Source organism: Epinephelus moara, chromosome 17 (assembly GCF_006386435.1).
Source record: "Epinephelus moara isolate mb chromosome 17, YSFRI_EMoa_1.0, whole genome shotgun sequence".
Taxonomy (NCBI): Eukaryota; Metazoa; Chordata; class Actinopteri; order Perciformes; family Serranidae; genus Epinephelus; species Epinephelus moara.
Window position 1 is genome coordinate 20,204,529 of NC_065522.1, and position 21,481 is coordinate 20,226,009.

The 21,481-nt window shown below is 41.0% G+C and overlaps 1 protein-coding gene across 2 annotated transcripts in view; it reads right to left on the bottom strand.

The window, feature by feature from the left end:
• The window catches only part of arhgef40 (Rho guanine nucleotide exchange factor (GEF) 40), a 68,402-nt gene that overhangs the window by 25,695 nt on the left and 21,226 nt on the right, over positions 1–21,481 (bottom strand). For both annotated transcript variants that reach the window (XM_050067722.1, XM_050067721.1), the window contains 15 exons: positions 21,153–21,391; positions 20,874–21,062; positions 19,998–20,112; positions 16,525–16,618; positions 16,300–16,386; positions 14,054–14,170; positions 13,031–13,129; positions 12,355–12,506; positions 10,968–11,106; positions 9,271–9,390; positions 6,973–7,164; positions 6,347–6,859; positions 4,163–4,536; positions 3,455–3,704; positions 911–1,000 (listed from right to left, as the gene is read on the bottom strand). In XM_050067722.1, coding sequence (XP_049923679.1) covers positions 911–1,000; positions 3,455–3,704; positions 4,163–4,536; positions 6,347–6,859; positions 6,973–7,164; positions 9,271–9,390; positions 10,968–11,106; positions 12,355–12,506; positions 13,031–13,129; positions 14,054–14,170; positions 16,300–16,386; positions 16,525–16,618; positions 19,998–20,112; positions 20,874–21,062; positions 21,153–21,391 — 2,770 coding nt within the window. The remainder of the gene's footprint in view (positions 1–910; positions 1,001–3,454; positions 3,705–4,162; positions 4,537–6,346; positions 6,860–6,972; positions 7,165–9,270; positions 9,391–10,967; positions 11,107–12,354; positions 12,507–13,030; positions 13,130–14,053; positions 14,171–16,299; positions 16,387–16,524; positions 16,619–19,997; positions 20,113–20,873; positions 21,063–21,152; positions 21,392–21,481) is intronic.

Sequence of the window (21,481 nt, forward strand, 5' to 3'; positions counted from 1 at the left end):
AGTAACTTGATTTTACAGTCGTTTCATGGCCAAAGAAACACAAACACAGTACACACATAATGACATCTCCATCTGTTTCTGCCTTTGTCAAATGCCATTCTCCTTCTGGGTTTCCACTGATGACTGTAACCACGTGAGAGTAGCCACATGTGCTGCTCCTTTCTTCCTCCCCATAACAATCATCGCCACCATCCCCAAAATGATCGCCATCATCACGTCCATCACGATAACCATAAACCCTCCTGCAGCCATCATCCACAAGCTGTTTCAAAGCTGCTGCGGGACGGGACATGAGCTCACACCGCCTCCTGGTGGCGGCTCCTCGGAAATGCTCCTTTTGTGAGACACTCCACAACTTGAATGAGATCTTAAGCACTGTGATCTCTCCTTGTAAAGTCCTCTTAGTAATCTCACGATGCCGTCGATGTATTAGTTTTAGTTAATTGTAGCTTGCAAGCTCAAATTACTTTCCCTATAATCCGCCTTTAATTGGCTTTTCTAGTGTACATTAAACATGTAATTAGCTTTACTGTATACAGCTCATTTTTAATTGCTGCAACCGTTGAATAAAGCAACTTTAATTGCTTTGTGCTTGTGATGTGCTCCAAAATTACCCATGATGTTCTCACATTGTGCTTTAACAGATTTTCTAAGAAGAAAATAACCAAATAAAACTCTTATGACCCTGACACTGTTATTACGTGTAGATTCAGGAATGTTTGATCATCGCTGGGAAAGCAGGGCACTTTTCTTTAATTGAAATTATGTTTACCGAAATAAGAAAACCAGGGAGACATGGGTTAAACTCCTCGTATTGCAACACTAATGATGAGATCTCTGTGGGAACAACACGCCGAGGCTGTACGGATTCAAGGATTGCATTCAACAGCAGCAGCATCATGAGTTTTACCTTAAAGAAGTCGGCGGCCTGCGTGACTAGAGGAGAGTCCAGGTCTGGTTTGTTCCTGATGTAGTGGGAATACTGCAGAAACTGCTCCCGCTGTGTGAGGGGAACAGAAATTTAAAGATGAGAACACAGGAGTTTTGTAAAGACACAGTTCTGCTTTTTTATCACCTTAAATCTGATTATTCAGGCAATAAATGAGTCATTTAAAGCCATTTCTGGCTCATATTTTTCTATAAAAATGTTTATCACAGATGTATGTGCCACAAAAATGATTCCTGTCCTCCTGTAAATCCTCTGAAGCATTTTGTTTCTTCTTATTCCAACAAAAGATGTGCCACGTTAACATGATTTCTTGAGGTTTGGCTCAAAATCTTTGTCTTCGTGTTTCCAAGCAAATGTGCACAAACCTTTTTTCTGCCAAAAAGAAAATCTTTCATGTGCTCAAACTGCCATTACCGATTATATTTCTACACCAAAGATGAGGGAGTAAGAAAAAAAAATGTCTTGCACAAAATAAAATGTCCCTCTTTTCTTTGTGCCAGTGTGATGACAAAAAAAAAGATCCAGTCAGTCGTTATAATGAGTAACTTTCTCAAAATAATTACTTCAATTCAGTTTTATTTATAAAACCCCATATCACAAATCACAGTTTGCCTCAGAGGGCTTTATGACGTACACCGCCCTCTGCCCTTGGACCCTCACAGTGGATAAGGAGAATCCCTTTAATGGGGAAAAATGGAAGGGACCCTGCTGCCACGTTGGCCGACATGCCACAGGTGTTGTGTGTACAGAGCTGACTAACACATATGATATCTCTAAATCAGAAACTCTTAAAAGAATGACTGGGTAACCTTTCTCATTATTTAAGGTGTGCTGAATCATTATTTTAAGAAGGCTTCTCATTACTTTGAGATATTAAGTCGTTATTTTTTTAGGGTTTCTTATTATTTTAAGAAAAGTCATTATGTTAAGATAGTTTGTCAATACTTTCGAGATGCTGAGCCATTATTTTAAGAGTTTCTCATTATTCTAAAATACCTACAGTGTAGGTCATTATTTTGAGATACTGAGTCATTTTTTGAGAGTCTCGTTATTTTCAGATACGTAGTCATTATTTTGAAAAGGTTTCTTATTGTTTTGAGATATGGAGTCATTATTCTTAAATACTTAATCATTATTTTGAGATACCTAGTCATTATTTTAAGAAAGCTTCTTATTGTTTTGAGATACTTAATCATTATTTTGATAAAGTCTCATCATTTTGAGATAAGTCATTATTTTAAGAAGGTTTCTCATTATTTTGAGATAACTAATTATTATTTTCAGGCACTTAATCATTATTTTGAGAAAGTCTCTTGTTATTTTGAGATACGTAGTCATTATTTTAAGAAGGTTTCTCATTATTTTGAGATACTAAGTAGTTATTTTAAGGAATTAAGTCATTATCTTAAGAAAGTTTCTCACTGTTTTAAGAAAGTTTTTCATTATATTGAGAACACTTCTTGTTGTTTTGAGATACTAAGTCGTTATTTTAAGAAATTAAGTCATTATTTTAAGAAAGTTTCTCATTATTTTGAGAACATCTCTTGTTATTTTGAGACACTTAGTCATTATTTTAAGAAAGATCTTGTTCTTTTGAGATACTTTACCATTATTTTAGGAAAGTTTCTCATTGTTTTAATAAAGTTTTTCATTATATTGAGAACACTTCTTGTTGTTTTGAGATACTAAGTAGTTATTTTAAGAATGATCTCGTTCTTTTGAGATACTTACCCATTATTTTATGATCTCGTTCTTTTGAGATACTTACCCATTATTTTAGGAAAGTTTCTCATTATTTTTTAGTTATTTGGTCATTATTTTGAGACAATGAGTCATTTTAAGGGTTTCACATTATTTTTAAAAAGGTTTCTCACTATTTTGACATTGGTAATATTTTTGAGAATGTTTCTCATTATTTTGAAAAACTCTCAGTATTTAGAGATACTAGGTCAATATTTTACGAAGCTTTCTCATTATTTTGAAATAAGTGGGTCATTATTTTGAGATACTAAGTCGTTATTTTAAGAAAGTTTCTCATTATGTTGAGATTCAAATTTATTATTTTAAGAAGGTTTCTGATTATTTTCAGGTAAGTCATTTTTTTTTAGAAAATTTCTCATTACTTAGATATACTAAGTCAATATTCTAGGAGGGTCTCATTATTTTGAGATATGAAGTCATTATGTTGAGATAAGCAGGCCATATTTTGAGAAAGCTTCTCATTATGATGACATACACTCTTGTTTTTCCATCACACTGGCCAAAATTGATTTCCATAAAAATCAGTCTCCAGTGGAGCTGCTCGTACCTCACAGACATAAAGACATGATGAGGGGCTGCAAGTAGCTTCTGCTTTTTTAATGGGTCACGCACCAGAAAGGCTGAGGACTCCTGGTTTGATCTGTTTAAACTATTCTGTGGTCCCAGTAGACAAACATGATGATGATGATGGCTAAAACAACTGACTGTAAAAACATTTTATATTTCCTAGATTGCTGAACTTACATATTTGCTGAAGCAGTCCTGTTGCAACAAGCTCTGCACAAGAGCGCCCTCCATGGCAGGGAGGAGGTTCTGCGAGTGAAAGGTGCTGAGGCTGGCCCAGTTGGGGAAAAGGGTGTCTGCCTTGCCTCTGATGGAGGCTGGGGTGTCTGACAGCTCCAGCAAGGGGAGGTATGTCTCCTCCACCCCCTTCAGGACGGCCACATACTGCCTCTCTGAGCTCAGCATCCTACACCAGAGCAGGTACAGCTTACTGCAGGACGGGCGGGGAGAGAAACGAGGAGATGATAAGGACGGCAAGAAAATGGATGAGTGAATTTGCAAAAGAGCAAACAAATGTGGGAGAAAGAGGAGAAGCGGGAGGGAAGAGGAAGTGGGAGTGAAGATAGCAGTAAGCTATGGCCAGAGATCAAACAGTTAGTAATGATAAAATTATCTGAGATTGCATGCTGACTGATAAAATCATTCTGAAACAGACTTCGGCTGTACTTAAATGATCCCAAAAAGGATGAATCGCTTCTCCCTTTCATCTCGGCCTGGCCTCATCTTAATGTAATTTATAATGTGGGTCTTGTTTTGGAGCTCTCAGCCAACTCGGAGCTTCTCCCGCTCATTTTCTCATATACAGAATCACTCACAGAAAAACACACACACGAGGGGCATTTATCAAACCAGAAACAGGGAGGAAAGAAACACAAAAAAAACACACACCTCTGTGAAGTGGATCCGGCCCTATCTGTCCCCGTCTCCCTCTCTGTCCTCCCGAGTAGCACATGTTGCCGTGGTGACCCTGTGTGGTCCACCACCTCCTTGCTGCTGACCTCTACCCCTCGAATCAACACCCCTCCTCCCCCACCTCCTGTACCCCATCCAGGTATGGCTGCAGCCATGCCAGTGGTAATCACCGGGTCAGCTACCGCACGTCGCCCCAGCCAGGACATAGGGGAGTTGCGGCTCGGCCCGCCGACTGGAGACTCAGCAGGTTTGGGGGTGGCCGTGCCTCTGCGGGGAGCCAGGAGAGCCTGGAGGTCAAAGCTCGGGTGGCGCTTCCTGGGGGGCTTGGGAGGGAGCGGGGCCTCTGTGGGCTGAAAGTTTACGACATGGTTATTAATGTATTTTCGACATGTTAAACCTACATTAAATGATTTTTTTTTTGGCCACTAGGGGGCAACAGCACACACTGTAAACGCAACATTGTCACATTATCACCTTGGTAAGGGAAAGTCCAATAATCACCATCATTTTAGCTCAGTTTTGGTCTCCACCAGCCCTTGAGAGAAATATCTGGGTCATTAGCAGCTAGCTAAATGCTCTACTGGTGCTGTTTACTGCTGCTGCTACAGTGTAGGGGTGTCACAATACCAGATCTTTTTTTTCCCAAAACTTCGGTACAATAGTAGCATGAAAAAACAATACTCTGTCTGTTTCAATACTACAACAAAAAGAAGCTAAAATTGCTGGTGTTGGTTGTAACAGTCAAGTTACAGTTTACATCCATGTCAATCCAGACTCATGTGAAGCCATGACAGAGGGCAAAGCTTCAAATATGGATCTTGCTGCAAAGAAAGTGCATATGATAAAACAAGGATGCTTCACACATCTTCAACAAGGCAGCAAAGACGATCTATTCAAACAGCACAGCACCCAAGATTAGTGTCACCAATTAAGTATCTGACCAAATGTCTCTCGCTCTGTTGAAAAAGCCCAAGAGAAGGCTTTTTGACCTTTGACCTTTTGGAAATAAAATGTCATCACTTCATCATTATATCCTATTAGACATTTACCTGAAATTTTGTCACGAGTAATGTACAATTTTTTTGAATTATGGCCAAAAACATGTTCACAGGTCACAGTGACCTTTGACCACCAAATTCTAATCAGTTCATTCTTGAGTCCAAGTGGACGTTTGTGCCAAATTTGAGGAAATTCCCTCATGGTGTTCTTGAGATATCGCATTCACGAGAATGAGACAAATGCAAGGTCACAGTGACCTTGACCTTTGACCACCAAAACCTAATCAGTTCATTTTTGAGGCCGTTTGTGCCAAATTTGAATAATCAATCAAGATATCGCATTCACAAGAACAGGAACCAGAAAACATAATGGCCTTGGCCACACCTGTCACCAGCAAAGAGGTATTAAAAAAATATAATAAATAAATAAATAACATAAAAATACAATAAATACATAACATATAATAAATATATTTTAATTTTATTTACTATATATAAAATATATAATCATTACATATTTCTTATAATTATAAATATTGAATAATAATAATAAATAACAATTATTTCTGTTGTTGTTGGGTTTTTTTTTTTTTGATTACTAACCTGCACCAAACGCACACCTCCAGTCACATGGTGGGTTTGTTGACTGCCGTAACAGCCACAGGTTGACAAGTTCATTTTCTTACCATCTGTGCTACCTTCTGTTGAAAATCTGATTGGAAATTTGTTTTTTTTATAGCTTTGCTACTTTCGATACTATTGAATTTATAATTAATGGAGATTTTATTGTTAAGTTATAATGATAGAGTATCCATGTATTGATATTTACAACAACCTTACTACAGTGGGTTTATCAGAGCTGTTTTGATAAAAACAGCTACCTGAAGTCAAGGGCCAGAAAACCAAAACAATGAGCTGAAAGACGCTAAAAAGCTCCTGAAAGTTGGGAGGAACTGCAGAGTAAGGTGATTTCTCTTTCTGAATTTATCACCACAAGCAACCACACTCACACACAAATTATCATTCAATCCAGTGTTAGTAAGAACATAGATACCAGCAGCTTTAATGATGATTTTAAATGTATTTCTTCTAAATCTGGCCCTTTTTAAAGAGGAAATGTTTGAGGATGAGGTGACACAAAAAGATTCAATAGAAAACTCACACTCTTCTTTGCAGGATTTAGAAGGTTCTGCAGGAACTTCCCTCCTCCAGCCCCGCCAGCTCCTCCCCCTGCTCCATCTTTCTTATTCCCTTTATCCTCTCCAATCTTCAGTGTGGAGCAGGTCTGCGGTCTGAACAGTGACGCCAGGGATCCCCAGGACTGCAGCCCGCCCTCACTTCCTCCAGCTCCCAGTCCCCAGTCGCCCTCTCCCTCAGGACCCATCAAGTCCCACAGGCTGCTGGCGGACGGCGTCTTCAGTTTCCCCTGGCCCTGATTCTGGGTCCTGTCGGGCTGGAGGAAGCGGGGTTTGACCTGCGCTACGGTCCGCTGGTAGCGCTCTACGGTCTGGGTCCACAGATCCAGGAGTGCCCCACCACCCAGCTCTATGGCTAAAGAACGAGCGTCCTGGAAACGGGACGGCGGGATCGGAGGGAGGGACGCAAGAGGGCAAGCGGAAGAAGAGGAAGAAGGGGAGGATGAGGTGGAGGATACCACTTCACACCACTGGGTGGCCTGCAGAGGAGACGGGAAAGAAAAGATGACTCCCCTTTGCCCTTAGGAAGATTAAAAACATTAGCGTGTGATTATAACTTCCTGTGTGCGTAACAGATGGCTTCCTGCGTTACCTCGGTCAGCGTGGACAGCAGCCTTTGTGTGTTATCCAGAGTGGTCCAGCAGTCAGACAGACAGTGAGACATGTCTCTCAGCTTCTCCCTGACCGGAGGAAGTCGGATCTGGACGTTGCTGAGGCCCACCCAGTCCAGCTCGCACCAGCCCTCCAGATTACTGAGCACTGACAGAGTCTCGCTGTGCAGCTCCTAAAGGATTCAGGGACATCGACTGTGAGCTCTGTGCCTGGAAAAACCTTCAAGTGTTTAATGTAGAGGCTTGACAGTCGTGCACTCCTGGACATAATGAATGGAATAATGGTAACTGCCTCTGTTGGGAATATGCTGACAAAACTTCCACAAGAATGAGACAAATATACCACTGAACAGCAAAGTGGCCTCAAAACACATCTGTTTACATTTTAGTTATTGACTCGTCGAGTCTGTCAGTTAGTAATTCGGAGTAACGTGTAGCTTCAGGGTCCTGCGGGGCTAATAGTCGTATTGTTCTCACGGAGGGCTTTAGAGTGGCTCTGTATGGAGAGACATTATGAAACCAAAATTTCTGAATTCTGTTCCAGAGACGGAAAAACATGATTCAAAATCAGACAACTGAAAAAAAATTAAACTACAAAAATCTAGCCCCAGACCATAACCTTGCTGATCAGTTTGTTGCGTAATTCCTTCCATTTGTCTCGACAGGGATGGAAAACTAATAGAAAAACAATGTCATATTGCTGTTTATGTAATATGTCTAGTTGTAGCCCATGCAACATTTGCTGAACAGCATCCAGTTTGATCACAACTGGCAATTATGGGATACTGGTGAAAGCTAAAATGTGTAACAGTTGCGTAAGTAGAGGCTCAGTAATATCAGTTATAATCAATATCTATCTAACATTTGTTAATAATAGCTAATAGGTCTGAAAGTCTTTTCTTTTTATGCTTCACACTGCTGCAAGTCTTTTAAAATCTTACTTGATTTATAGTTTTACAATTCTATGATTTTATGACCTCTTCTGATTTATTTCATCTAACTATTTTTTTTCAATGGTTTGTCTGTGAAAACATGGATGGTTCACACAAATCTTACCCTCGGAGGTCACGGTGACCTTGACCTTTCACATTCAACTACTAAATTCCAATCATTTCATTCTTAAGCCTAAGTGGACGTTTGTGCCAAATTTGATAAAATTCCCACGAGGTGTTCTTGAGATATTGTGTTCATGAGAATGACACAGATGTCACAGTGACCTTGACCTTGGACCACCAATCTCTAATGAGTTCATTCTTGACTCCAGGTGGATGTTTGTGCCAAATGTAATGAAACTACCCCCAGGCATTCCTGAAATATTGTGTTCATGTGAATAGTATAGGTGTGAGGTCACAGTGACCTTGACCTTTGGCCATCAAAATCTAATCAGTTCATTCTTAAGTCCGAGCGGACGTTTGTGTCAAATTTGAGGAAATTCCCTCTTGAGTTATGGCATTCTCGAGAATGCGACAGACGGACAACCTGGCTGGCTGTCACGGGCATGGAGGCATAAAAACCCTTAGTGCTAAAAATTAAAAAAGAATCATGCTGAAAAAATATCGCTAAAAGTTTTCACGCTTGGGGGAGATGGAATAGTTGGTGTATCTAAAAGGTAAATAAGACTAATTACAATGGAAACAGATTCAGCAAATAAATAATCACATACAGTTATGATGTACTGTTATTGTACAGGCCACTGCAAGCTCTCATCTCTGTATGACTTTTAACACACTTATGCACTTCCAAGAGCACAGAGCTGTAATATTAGTTATTCTAAACTCTCTAAATTCTAAATTCTATCTCAATAAACCAACTCCAAATATTCACATTACAGCAGTGGATGGAAAAACACATCAATTTGTATTTTCTTTTGCAGATGTTCTAAAAATCCGATTGAAATTTGCGCTTCATGTAAATGAAAACTGGAATACAGATGAGCTTTAAAGCCACTGCGTGTTGGAGTTTTATGTGATCATATAGTTTCAAATAGTTCTGATGCAACATTTTGTTGGTAGAAAAATATGACAATCCTGGTGACAACTTTAGCAGTCCATGTGTCTACATGTCATTCTTGATGCTACCACTGAACGGTGCCAAAGTAAGGAATTATAAATTCTACATACAGTGGCTTTAATTTTTGGAAGCACACTGATTGTGAGCCAAGTACACTGAGATATGGCGTTCTAAAATATACTAAATATGTATAGAAATGAACAGACAATTTCATGCTGTGCAAAAGTCTTAAATTCTGTAGTAAAAAAACAAAGAAGAGTAACACTCACATTGGCTGTTTCTCTGAAGGTCTTGAATTTCTGCTGTTTGAGCGAGAGTCTGCTGAGGGACAGAGGAGGGTCCTTGTAGTCTTCCAGCTGTGACTGGACTTGCTCAATCTCCTTATCACACTGGGGTAGAGGACGGAGTGGGAGAGGGGGGTGAGAGGAGGACACAAGGCATTTACTGTACATGGGGGACAAAGACAGGAACGTGGGAAGTGAAACACTGTGGAGGAGTGGAGTAATTTACATGAGGCGGAAAAAGACAGGGGTGAAAGAGATCATGTCTTTTATATCCAGTGGTCTTTATTGCATTTGGGCACTGCAGTTTCTGTCTAGTTGTGAAGAAGAAGCGTATCTTAGAGAAAACACAAAACAACAAATCAGGGAGTTTCCTTCCCATCCCTGTTGGGAGCAGTGGAGAGGAGGGCGGACGGGTGGAGTGAGAGCAGTTAAAATCCGTCATGGGGAGCGCAATGCTGGACACTGAGCAGCAGCTAACAGTCTGCCAGGTTTGTGAAAAGAGAACTAGAATTACAGCCTCGTGGTTGTATGCCTCCACAAACCAGTCAGTTACAGTTTACGTCCATGTCTGTGAAAACATGGAGGCTTCAGACAGATCTTCCCCCCAGCAGCACAGAAGATCTATATGCCAGCACAGTTTGAAGATGGCCACCCAAGATTAGAGTCACCAATTCAGTATCCAACCAAAAGTCTCCCCTATTGTTCCTCAGCTATGGCACTGAATAATGGCGTTATGATGTCACAGTAAAGGTGACCTTTGACCCTTTGGACATAAAATGTCATCACTTCATCATTATATTCTATTAGACATTTGTGGGAAATTTTGTAATAATAAGTGTATGAATTCTTGAGTTATGGCCTAAAACATATTTTGTGAGGTCACAGTGACCTTGACCTTCAACATTCAAACATCAAAATCCAATCAGTTCATTCCTGAGTTCAAGTGACACTTTGAACTCACTCAAATTCCCAGGGTTTTTCTGATATTTTGTTCATGAGAAAGAGACAGATGCAAGGTCACAGTGGCCTTGACATTTGATCACCAAATTCTAATCAGTCAATTTTTGAGTCCAAGTGGATGTTTGTGCCAAATGTGAAAACATTCTGTCAAGGGGTTCCTAAGATATCGTGTTCACAAGAAAAATAGACGAGATCACGGTGACCTTGAACTTTAGCCTCTCATCCCCAAAGTCTGAGGAAATTCCCACAGTGTTCCTCAGATATTGTGTTCATGAGAATGAGACAGATGCAAGGTCATAGTGACGTTTGATCACCAAATTCTAATCCATTCATTTTTGAGTCCAAGTGGCAGTTTATGCCAAATTTGAGAGATTCCCACAAAGTGCTCTTAAGAGGCTGAGTTCACAAGAATAAGACGAGGTCACAGTGACCTTGACCTTTGACCACCAAAATTTAGTCAGTTCATCAAGTCCAAGTGGACGTTTGTGACATATTTAGAAAGAAAAAAAAAAAAAGAAATCCCTCGAGGTGTTCCAGAGATATCTTTTTCACAAGAATGAGACAGACGAGGTCACAGTGACCTTGAACTTTAGCCTCTGATCCCCAAAATCTTGTCAGTTCATTGTTGAGTCCAAGTGGACGTTTGTGCCAAATTAGCAGGGGACAGACAGACAACCACAAAAAAAAGACATAATAAACCACACTCTTCCCCCTCTACACACCTTTTCCAGTTTGTCCACCAGCCCTGCCAGTCGTCCCAGAGCTTCCAGGTCGCGGCCTCTCTGGTTGGACACTCTGACAAGTCGGTGGAGGGCGTCATCCACGCTGTCGTAGAGCTTAGAGGTTGCAGCGAGAGCCGCCCTGATGGGATTAAAGTAAAAAAATACCAGGGCAGTCACTCATGAACAGGAGGGAGAAAGTATTTTTATTTATTTATTTCAATTCTAATGACAGTGGGAACTTATTGTTGCCAAACCCCACACGTTTTGGCTGGTAGGAATGATGCAATTATGAAAAACAAAAAAGCCTCGCAGACCAACTGTCGGGTAAAAAAAAGAAAGAATCAAATCAGCAATCAGCCTATCCTTGTATTTGGCCTCATTCTTGAGCAAACGGAGCCAGAACTCATTACTGGATAAGAAGAACAGCTACAAATACAGCAGTCTTTAGATCATCTTTAAGCTGTAGTCGGGCACAAACAAACAAGCGGCACCACTCTGTCCTCCATTTGATGTTAAGTTCACATTCCTTTTCTCATCCGGCTGCTTTTTTTTGGGCTGAAAACAAACAACTTTGTTTTCTCGATGAGGAGTATTTTTAACCTATAACTCATCTTGACAAAAAAAATCCCTCAATCAAATACAAGAGCTGGGAAGGCAAAGGACATGCAGATCCCTTTCCTGCCCCTCGGGACTGAGCTGCTTGTGTGAGGTGGTTTCTGTGTGTCTGAGTGTTTGCCTAATTAGAATAGTTGTGTTTGTCATGATATCTTTGTATTTAAAATGGTCCTACTTCAATAGGCCTGTGTGTGATGTATATATTCCAGCCGTATACAGTCTCATTAGCATCATAACAAGAGGGAGTATATGCAGATGCTCACGTTGCTACTGTAAATAATGAGTCTAAATCCGTTCTTTAAAGGGTAACTTTGGTATTTTTTTAACCTCGGCCCAATTTCCCTGTGTTTCTCTGTCTAAATGACTAATGGGAACAACAACTTTTGAAATGGGTCCAGTACTGAGGGGGAGGGCTGCGGAAACAGGCTGCAACATAACCACTTGGGGCATGATGTCAATGTACGTCCACTGAATGTGCTTGTTTTGCCACTGACAGGCTCAGATTGTTACAGTGAGTGTCTGACAGCATTATGGAAGGGATCCCTACTGAGATAGACCTTTTTGTTAAAGAGTAAGATCCTTTATGTTTAATTAGAAACAGCCCCAAAATTGCAATCACCAAACACACCAGACTCAAGAGGTAGAGGACTCTGAGCCATCTGTAAGTCTACCTCTGGTAATTTTGTCATTGTTAAACACATTTTATTTAAAATCGAGACAAAAAAACAAAACAATACTGAACAAAATTCTTAAAACATTCAGCCTCTAGTACCTGCAGTCCGGTGACTTCTGTGCCAGTCCAGATGCGCTATTGGTAAGTCCTGCAAGCCAGGCCCCGCCCCTTTGCTGTGGCTCAGTCAAGCGCTGGTCGGCCAGGACGCTCGCCATGAGCTGTCTGTGCTTGTCGATGCTCAGAGGAACAGCCTGAGGAAGAACAGTGTGCACACTGTAAGAATTCTGTAAAGGACTCATATACAATCACTGGCCACTTTATTAGGTGCACCTTGCTAGTACCAGGTGGGACCCCTTTTGCCTCCAGAACTGCCTTAATTCTTGGTAGCACAGATTCAACAAGGTGCTGGAAACATTCCTCAGAGATTTTGGTCCGTATTGACATGATAGCATCACACACATCCCAAAGGTGCTCTATTGGACTGAGATCTGGTGACTGTGGAGGCCACTGGAGTACAGTGAACTCATTGTCATGTTCAGAAAACCAGTTTGAGATGATCTGAGCCATTCTGGTGCTCGGTTTGAACTTCATCTTTGTCTACATGCCTAAATGCATTGAGTTGCTGCCACGTGATTGGCTCATTAAATATTTGCGTTAACATGCAGTTGAACAGGTGTACCTAATAAAGTGGCCAATGAGTGCATATACTATCTATTAAACCCACAAAACAGGCAGTGTTGCTGTAAGAGACATGAAAGAGTATCAACTTCTGTACATTGATGTTGTCTGGCATTGGCTCCGAGTCCATAGACTGCAGTGCTTCTCCGAGGAGTGCGAGGGCGCTCTCACAACGCTCTGTCAGACTCTCCAGGCTCTGAAGGTAAAAAAAAATAGGGGAGGAATCAGTGATTTTGAGACTTTTTTTGTTTTACTTATGCCATCAAATTAACATCAAACACAAACAGTAAGTAAAGCAGACTCAGGTTTGTGTATGAAATTGCAGGAAATCCCGTCTTTCTTTTCCTTTTTTTTTTTTAAGTCCTTGAGAGAGGTCAAAGAGAGGGCGAGGGACAGGAAAATGTTTTCATCTGTTTGGATAAAGCAATATAAACTGTCTACGGGAAAAGCCATTAAGAGCCCATAAGATTCTTCTCAGACCCTCTTCCCTCGATTTATCCTCGACGCCCAGTTCATCAAGAATCTTTGAAATCATCGACCACCACGGGACAGCCGCTCTTTCCAGCCAACATCCACTTATGTGTCCTTCATCCTCTCCAAACTGTAACTTTTCCTACTTGCCTCCTTCATTTTTTGCGGTAATATCTTAATCTTAAGGTTCACAAAAGAAAAGCTTAGTAGTTACCAACAAGTGATGAGAACTAAGTGCTCTACGAGAACGAAAAATGAAACAGATGTTAGACACTAAAATTGGCACTCCAGCTATGATACGTCACACTGAAAGCTATTTGTGTGTATGTATAACAGTCAGACTGTGAGGCAACAACCACTCTGTGAAGGAATACTGAATTCATACAAATAACTAAATCTGAATAATTTGCAAAAGCATAGATATCAGTCCATCTTAAATGCCTCAAGTATCATTTCCTGCTCAATTTCCTCAAAACCACTTAAACACACGCTCAGGTCAGTAAATCAGTTCGCCTCAGCTGAGTGGACCTACCATGGAAAAGTTTAAGAAAAAATAAAAAAATTATAGAGTGTGTAGAAATTTAGGAGAAAGAAATAAGAAGAAAGGAAGTTATTTTATCTAACCAGACAAAAAGCAGCAGATTCTCACCAGTCTGAAGGCCAGCCAGTCTGAGTGACAGTGGGTGAAGTCTCCGTCCATCTCTTTGGGCAGCTGCTGCTTGTCAACATATTGCTGAAGGACCCCTGTACCTCGCACCGAGTGGATCTGGACAGGAAAGGACAGGGATACAAATTAATGGCAGGCAGTGGTGCCTCCAAGACTAAAACAACTGTTGGCCCCCAGAGGCCAAAAAATAAGTGGAGGCTGACAATACTGTCTTTAAGAGGCGTTGGTATGCTCAGTTTTTAAACTAGTAGTGGTATCTTGTGAAACTAGACAATCGATAGGGCACCCATTGGTACCATTATAGCTTGTTGGGAAGAGAGCTAAATAAAGCTCTGAATTTAGGCTAAATTTTAATGAGGGACCTGGCATGGTCACTTTCAGAGGGGTCCCCTGATCTCTCACCTCAAGTTATCTCAATGAAAATGGGTTCTATGGGTACCCAGTGGTCTCCCCTAAACTTGAGAAGGCTTGTTCCCAACAAACATTTTCACACAAGAACACAAATCAGCTTCACTATAACTCGCAGCATTCACAGACAAAGCACTTGTCTTTATCTGGACACATTTTCCCCACAAATACAACATGCTAATGTTTTTAGCACAAGCCTATGGCATTTTACATTGTATAAATTAGCCTAGCAGCTAGCGGACTTTTCCTCTACTCATATGAAGCCAGGGACAACAGCAACATTTAACAAAGGTAACGCTACAAAATTCGGCTCCATTACAACTCACAAGGTTCACCGACAAAACAACTGTCTTATACTAAACACATTTTCCAAACAAATATAACATGCTAACGTTATTAGCACAAGCCCTATGGCATTTTACATTGTATAAATTAGCCTAGTGGTTCGCAGACTTTTCCTCTACTCATATGAAGCCAGGGACAACAGCAACATTTAACAAAGGTAACGCTACAAAATTCAGCTCCATTACAGCTCAAAAGGTCCACTGACAAAACAACTGTCTAATACTAAACACGTTTTCCAAACAAATATAACATGCTAACGTTATCAAATAAAAGCTGTATATTTGTCTTTTATTGACAACTGGCCAATCTAAAGAACAATGAATCGCCTAAGATGTACATACAGATACATAACGTATCAAAACAGGATTGTTGTGGGACTCAAAAACTGAACTGAGCCAGTATAAGTCTATGCACATCAGATGATTAGTAACAATATCTGTAAAGTAAGAAACCAAATTGTGTCAGCAAATTCCTGAAATCAGTTATGCATTTCGGTTTTGGTGTGCCACCCAAAGATTTTCATTGGCTCCATCTGGCCACCCCTATGAAAAACTTCTGGAGGCGCCACTGCAGACGGTAGAAACACAAATGTGTAAAAAAATAAAGAGATTTTGGAAAATTAGGCAAAAACATAAGGTATAAGAAGATCCTGCAAAAGCCTTGAGCGTATAAACTCTCATCTAAGAGCTTTAGTGTTTGCAAATGTCTCTGTTTTATAAAGACTTAACAAAGCTGATAATATTTTGCACTCATGGCAACAGATAAATGCTCCCCCGCCTTGATTTGGAGAGCCTTTTTTTTTCAGCTTTCTTAAGAAGAAAGAGCTGAGAAAGCAAAAACATTTGTTGCTCTTTGCATCATCTCCATTTTGTTAATTTATCTGCAGCGATAAAAATAATTGCAACCAAACAACAAAATGGACCGAGGAATGCAGCTGCAACAGCTGTTAACATCATTTGGGTGGGATTTCCCTTTAATGTGCAACGTTTTATCGCTGCCAGGTTGTGATACAAACCACATGGCAACAAACAATTTCTCATGCGTGTGTGGAAGACAGATCTCTACAGATCGATGCAAAGCAATGAGCTGAAATGCAGGTAGAATAAGAGTTATTTGCAAACTGTGGATGTGCCAAATGTATGGAAATAAGGTTGTGAATGTGCGCTCTGGCTAACAGCAGCTGACATCCATCGCATTATAGCACGGAACAGACACAAAGCACAGTGTATGAAACGTTATTTCCTCTTGAACGTTCTACACTTCATACCCGAGCTGTTATCCCTGCTGTTGCGAGGGCCAGCTTTTATTTTCCGAATGTTTCCCACACAGTTCCATGTGGGTGTTCTACCTGTGCTTTAACATTTAGACATACAAATAAAAGTAATAAAATTAACCATGAGCTAAAAGGAAATGAACAGTGCTGTGCCGTGTGTGTGCCGGATCATAAACTGTAAATGCGATTTGTATGACCTCACCTCTGCTCCTTCCACGTTAAAAGAAAGGGACTCCTGCTGCTCCTCCACCAAAACCAGAACAGATCCGAGACCGCCAGGAACCAACACCTGGAATACACAAAAAACACACACACGCCCAGAAACACATGTGCTTGAGCTACTTCATCACATCTGCAGGCAAATTAGAGCAACAAAAGCAAACATTTAGCACATTTGGCTAAACAACATTTTTTTTTTCTGGCTGACCTGGAACAATTTAAGCGCAGAGAGGCAGAGGTTGGAGGGCGGGGAGCGTCTGCTGTCCATTAACACCGTGAGACCTTTTTCTTTGGCTGCAGGCCTGATGAGGATGGATGGAGAGAGGAGAATGGAAGGTTTAAACAGGAGCAGTAGTTAAGAGAGAAGAGTTATAATCTAAAACGAGACACCTGGAATGTAAAAAATGAAAGGGCAGCTCTTAAAAAATGATACCATGAGACTTGAACTCATTACACTCTTCAAAATAAACGTGCTGACAAGAATCATATAGGGTTCTTTGGCTCGTCCTTTCGGCAGTATTTCTTCAGCCTTTCCTCAAACAGCTTGTCTCCCTCTTGTGATCAACAGCCACATAACGAGAAGGAAGACCACGAAATGTTCGATGTTCTCCACTGACCGACCAGCCGATTACAACCACGCCTACATATAAAGGGTACTGTGTGCGGTGGAAACACTAGGGTCTAGGTACCATATATGAAGGGGTACCTTTGGTTCCAAAGGTAACATACCGAAAGTGTTTGGTGGAAATGGGGCTATAGGGGAACCTGTTTTGGTTTTTCATAGAACCTTTTTACAAAGTGCCACCTGGAACCCTCGCAGAGCGTTTCACCTAGAAACAAACAAAATGCTTTACCTAAAACCATCAGTGAAAGGTTCCACCTAGAACCCCCTATGAGACATTCTACAAAGAACCCTTCAATGGCGTAATTACAGCGAATTAATTACTACTTTTACTTAAAGATCTGTACTTCCTCCACCTCTGCATTAGCTTAAAATCATGTGTGGACAGCCCCTAATTGAACATGATTTCTCATCTGGACAGTCAATCTTCCGAGCGATGACTCGCCAGGCGATATCTTCTTGGCCATTGTCTTTATAATGACAGGATAGTGGGTTGTTAAGCTCAGGATATTTCTCAACCTCAGTAACAAGTCTCTCCTCATCCATTCTTCATCACACACGAGACACAGCAACAGCTACAGAGTTCTCATTGCATCAATGGTGAGGAGAGGAGATGAGCTGCCATAGGAGCAGTGAAGAGCTGCCACAAGAGTTGATATGTAGAAGAAGAGAGTGGGGGAAAATGCATTTAATTACAGGGGCAGCGAGGTTGGAAATAAGACATTAAGTGCTGTGGGGCTGCGCATTCAGGAGCACTGACACGTGTCTTGCCGCTAGTGTTGGGTTGTACATTGAAAATAATGGGAGCGGGGTTTTTTTGACGTGCTAAACGTAACTAAATCCATCCATGGGTTTCTACCAAGATCCCTTTAAAAGTCCATGGGTTTCATCTACAACCCACTCAGGAGGGCTACAAAAGTATCAGTTGACTACAATACCCATAGATTTCCCTTATTGATCATGGTTTTAGTCTAAGAGGTTGATGTGGGGCCAAAGGAACCACGTCCAGCAACCTCGGGCTTCATAAGGTCCCAAAAGGGCCGTAGCTGATGTGGTCCAGAGTAACCCACAACTCTCATGGTTCATAATCATGTTTACTACCACAGCCTTTACTGTTTCAACCTTTACTGTTGCAGTTGGGTTGGGCCTCAAATGATAGTAAATATATCAGCTGTGGCAGAACACAAGTAAAATGAACTGATTAAGGGGGTTTCTGATACATCTACATTTGGAAATACCATTTGAAACTTTGAGAAAAAGCCATCAGTTCATCAAACCTTTAAGAACTCTTTCTTCCGAAGTGTTTTTGGAAGAAATGGGTTCTTAAAGGAACCATTAGTCTTCCAAAGCCTTAAAGAACCCTTTCTTCAAAAGTGTTCTTCAGAAGCAAATGGTCCTCTCCCTTTGGGTAGAAACCTTAAGTAACCCATTTTTCTTGTATATAGTACTTATTCGAGGGCAGTTAGGGGTCATGTACAGTGGGGCAAAAAAGTATTTAGTCAGCCACTGATTTTGCAAGTTCTCCTACTTAGAAAGATGAGAGAGGTCTGTAATTNGCAAAATCAGTGGCTGACTAAATACTTTTTTGCCCCACTGTAAGTACAGTAATGATTTTTAAAGGTCCTGTATTATGCTCAATTTCAGGTTCATACTTGTATTTGGGGTTTCTACGAGAATATGTTTAAATGCTTAAAAAAATATTATCTTCCTAATACTGTCTGCCTGAATATACCTGTATCCAAAAGTTATTTATGCCAGGTGTGGCACCATAAGGCAGTTTAGTGCACAGGACAAAATGATTGTGGACAACGTTTTCTTACAGTGCGTAAAAGACGACATGACATGAAGTTTGCGTTGGTTTGGATCGTAATACATTTTTGGTGTTAAAGTGTAGTAATGGCAATACGATAAGAATAAATCGGTCGGTAGTGGACCGTGCAAGTTGTAATTTTGGAAGGACTTGGCCTGTCACTTTGTTTCTTTTATTTTTATATTCTCAATTAACCTCGTTTAACCTTTCCCCTGCCTGGTGTGAGGACTATGGATCATCAGTAAAGGAACCAGAACACAAGTCAACTCTGAGACACCTTACAGACTAAGTGGCCTAGGAACTTTGGTATGTTGAAAAAGCCACTATACCCTCTGACTGAAATGCTCCGTTGTGGCGCCTGTCTCTTTAAGTCCCCTCCTGAACTGCTCTGATTGGTCAGTGTTTCTGGGTCTTTCACATCTGCGCTCTCTGCACTCTTACTGCAAGGGGAAATGACAACCAGCACTGTAGCTGCACTTTCTATCTTCACTTGAACTGCAGTGCTCAGCAACAGCTTGGATCCATCCATGTTTACTTCCTGTCAGCTGATGTCATCCACATACACTGCAAAACATTCCAACAGGAAGTACAAAGGGACGGCAGTAGCTCAGTCCATAGGGACTTGGGTTGAGAACTGGAAGTTTGCCAGTTCAGGATCAAATATGGAGTGTGGACTGGTAGCTATAGAGGTGCCAGTTCCCCTCCCGGGTACTGCCTAGGTGCCCTTCAGCAAGACACCAAGCTCCCAACTGCTCGGGGCAGCCCCCACACTCTGATATCTCTTTATTTAGTGCATGTGTGTGTGTTTTCTGGCCTGTCTGTGAAAAAAATTGGATTTCCCCTCAGGGATTAATAAAGTATGTCTTCTTCCTCATCCTCATCCTCTTCTTCTTCTTCATTTAGAAAGTTTTTTTTTAGGTTTGAAATGGTCTATACAGTCTAACTGTGACATCACAACTTCCCTCAAGTATTGATGGCTCGTTTAAAGGCACAGCTCCTGAATACGGACTGTGTGCACTGGTCTGAGTTTTTATGTAGCACCTATACCTGCTTTACATTCAACAGACATAGAAATCTGACTTTTTACAGTAGGGACTGTTAAGAGTGTAAAAGCAGAGGATGAATCTGAGGACAACAATGAGATAATGAGCCCTGTAAGGTCTGCTGAATTTACAAGCCTTAATTCCCTGATGATATCTAGACACTTACAATTAAGGGACGTCGAAAACAAACTATTAAACTCACTTACCGAGTGATTTTGTGGTAGCAGGCCAAGACCCGAGCTATCTCCTCGTCAGAGAAGTTCTCCTCTGATGCATCCGTCTCCGTGACAACCAGAGCGCGTCCCAACCTGTCCACTGTACCTGTGGTGGGGAAGCATCATATTAAGCATTGACAGGGAAGGCCAAGAGAAAGTTTAGTCAGCTACACTGGTTTATTTGTTTTGGGGTTTTCTTCCTGTAAGCTTGTCAGTTTCACCCACCTCTATTAAAAAGGGTAAACTAGCTACATTTCCAAAAATGCTTCCCATAATGCTTTGGGGGATGAAAGCAGGAAGTAAAACGTTGCCATAAAGCTAGTGGGTTAGCTGTGGGCTACACCTTAAGCTCTGTTTTTTGCATATATATGTTTACTTTTATAAAATTTGTACCATGACAACTTGTGCAGGATTAGCTATTAACAGTTTGCACGGTTAGCATGGATGTACAGATATAAACTTGTGGGTTACTTTTAATAGTAAAGGAAACTTCCGGACATGATGTAAACTTAAAAGGGGCGTCTTTTTTTCTAGGATATCTGAGTGGATTTATGGACTTTTATATGTGATGGACATTGAAGATATTGATATACCAAGAGAATGAAGTCACACTGAATCTAACAGTATGTGTATAATGTATGTATGTTCAGATTTGTCTGACTTGTGACTCAGAAAAGAAGTGCTATTTTTGATGTAAAATTGTGCTAATCAGATGGTAAGAGGTAAGGACCTACTAGCCTACCAATGTGTCATACTGGACAACAACAAAAACAACAAAACGGTCACATTTCTACAAGACTAACTGTCCAATTTGAGGTTTGAGCCGAATTCTAACTATCATAACAAAAATCCAGAAAAGGAACTTGCCTGTTAACTTCAGCTTCCCTGACTGGAGAAGCTCTGTGTCCAGTTCCCTCAGCAGAGGAGGCTCTTTAGACGTAACACCATTGAGTTGGTCAGGACATGTCTCTCCTGTCCCTGCCTCCTCATTAGAGTGGTTAAGTAAGGATGTGCCTGATTGGCCGTTGCAGACAGGCAAAGATTCGGCATCTTTCTCTGTTGAGGGATGCAAAAGTTAAAGAAAACACTCTATGGGATATTTTAGGGACCTTTAGTTCATGCATTATCACCAAGTTTCCTTCAGACCTGCTCTGCTTTTCCTTGTGTCTTCTGTCCCCTCATTTGTAGGAGGCGGTACTCCATCGGGTTCGTCTGCCTGATTTCTTTGTTCAGACTGGTTCTCCTCTGTGATTGGCAGCTTTGTCAAGTCAGAGGAGGTAGTGGGACTTGGCTGAGTAGCTTTTCCCTGCTGTTTTGATCCCTTCTGGTGTCCACGGCCACCAGACCTAGCCCTCCCTTTGGCCCCCTTTCCCTTCCTTTTCCTCCTATAGACAAAGCACAGGAAGGTACTAATGAGGTGCAACAGACAGTTAATAATTTGTATCACTTTAGAAATCACTTGGTTTGGACATAAT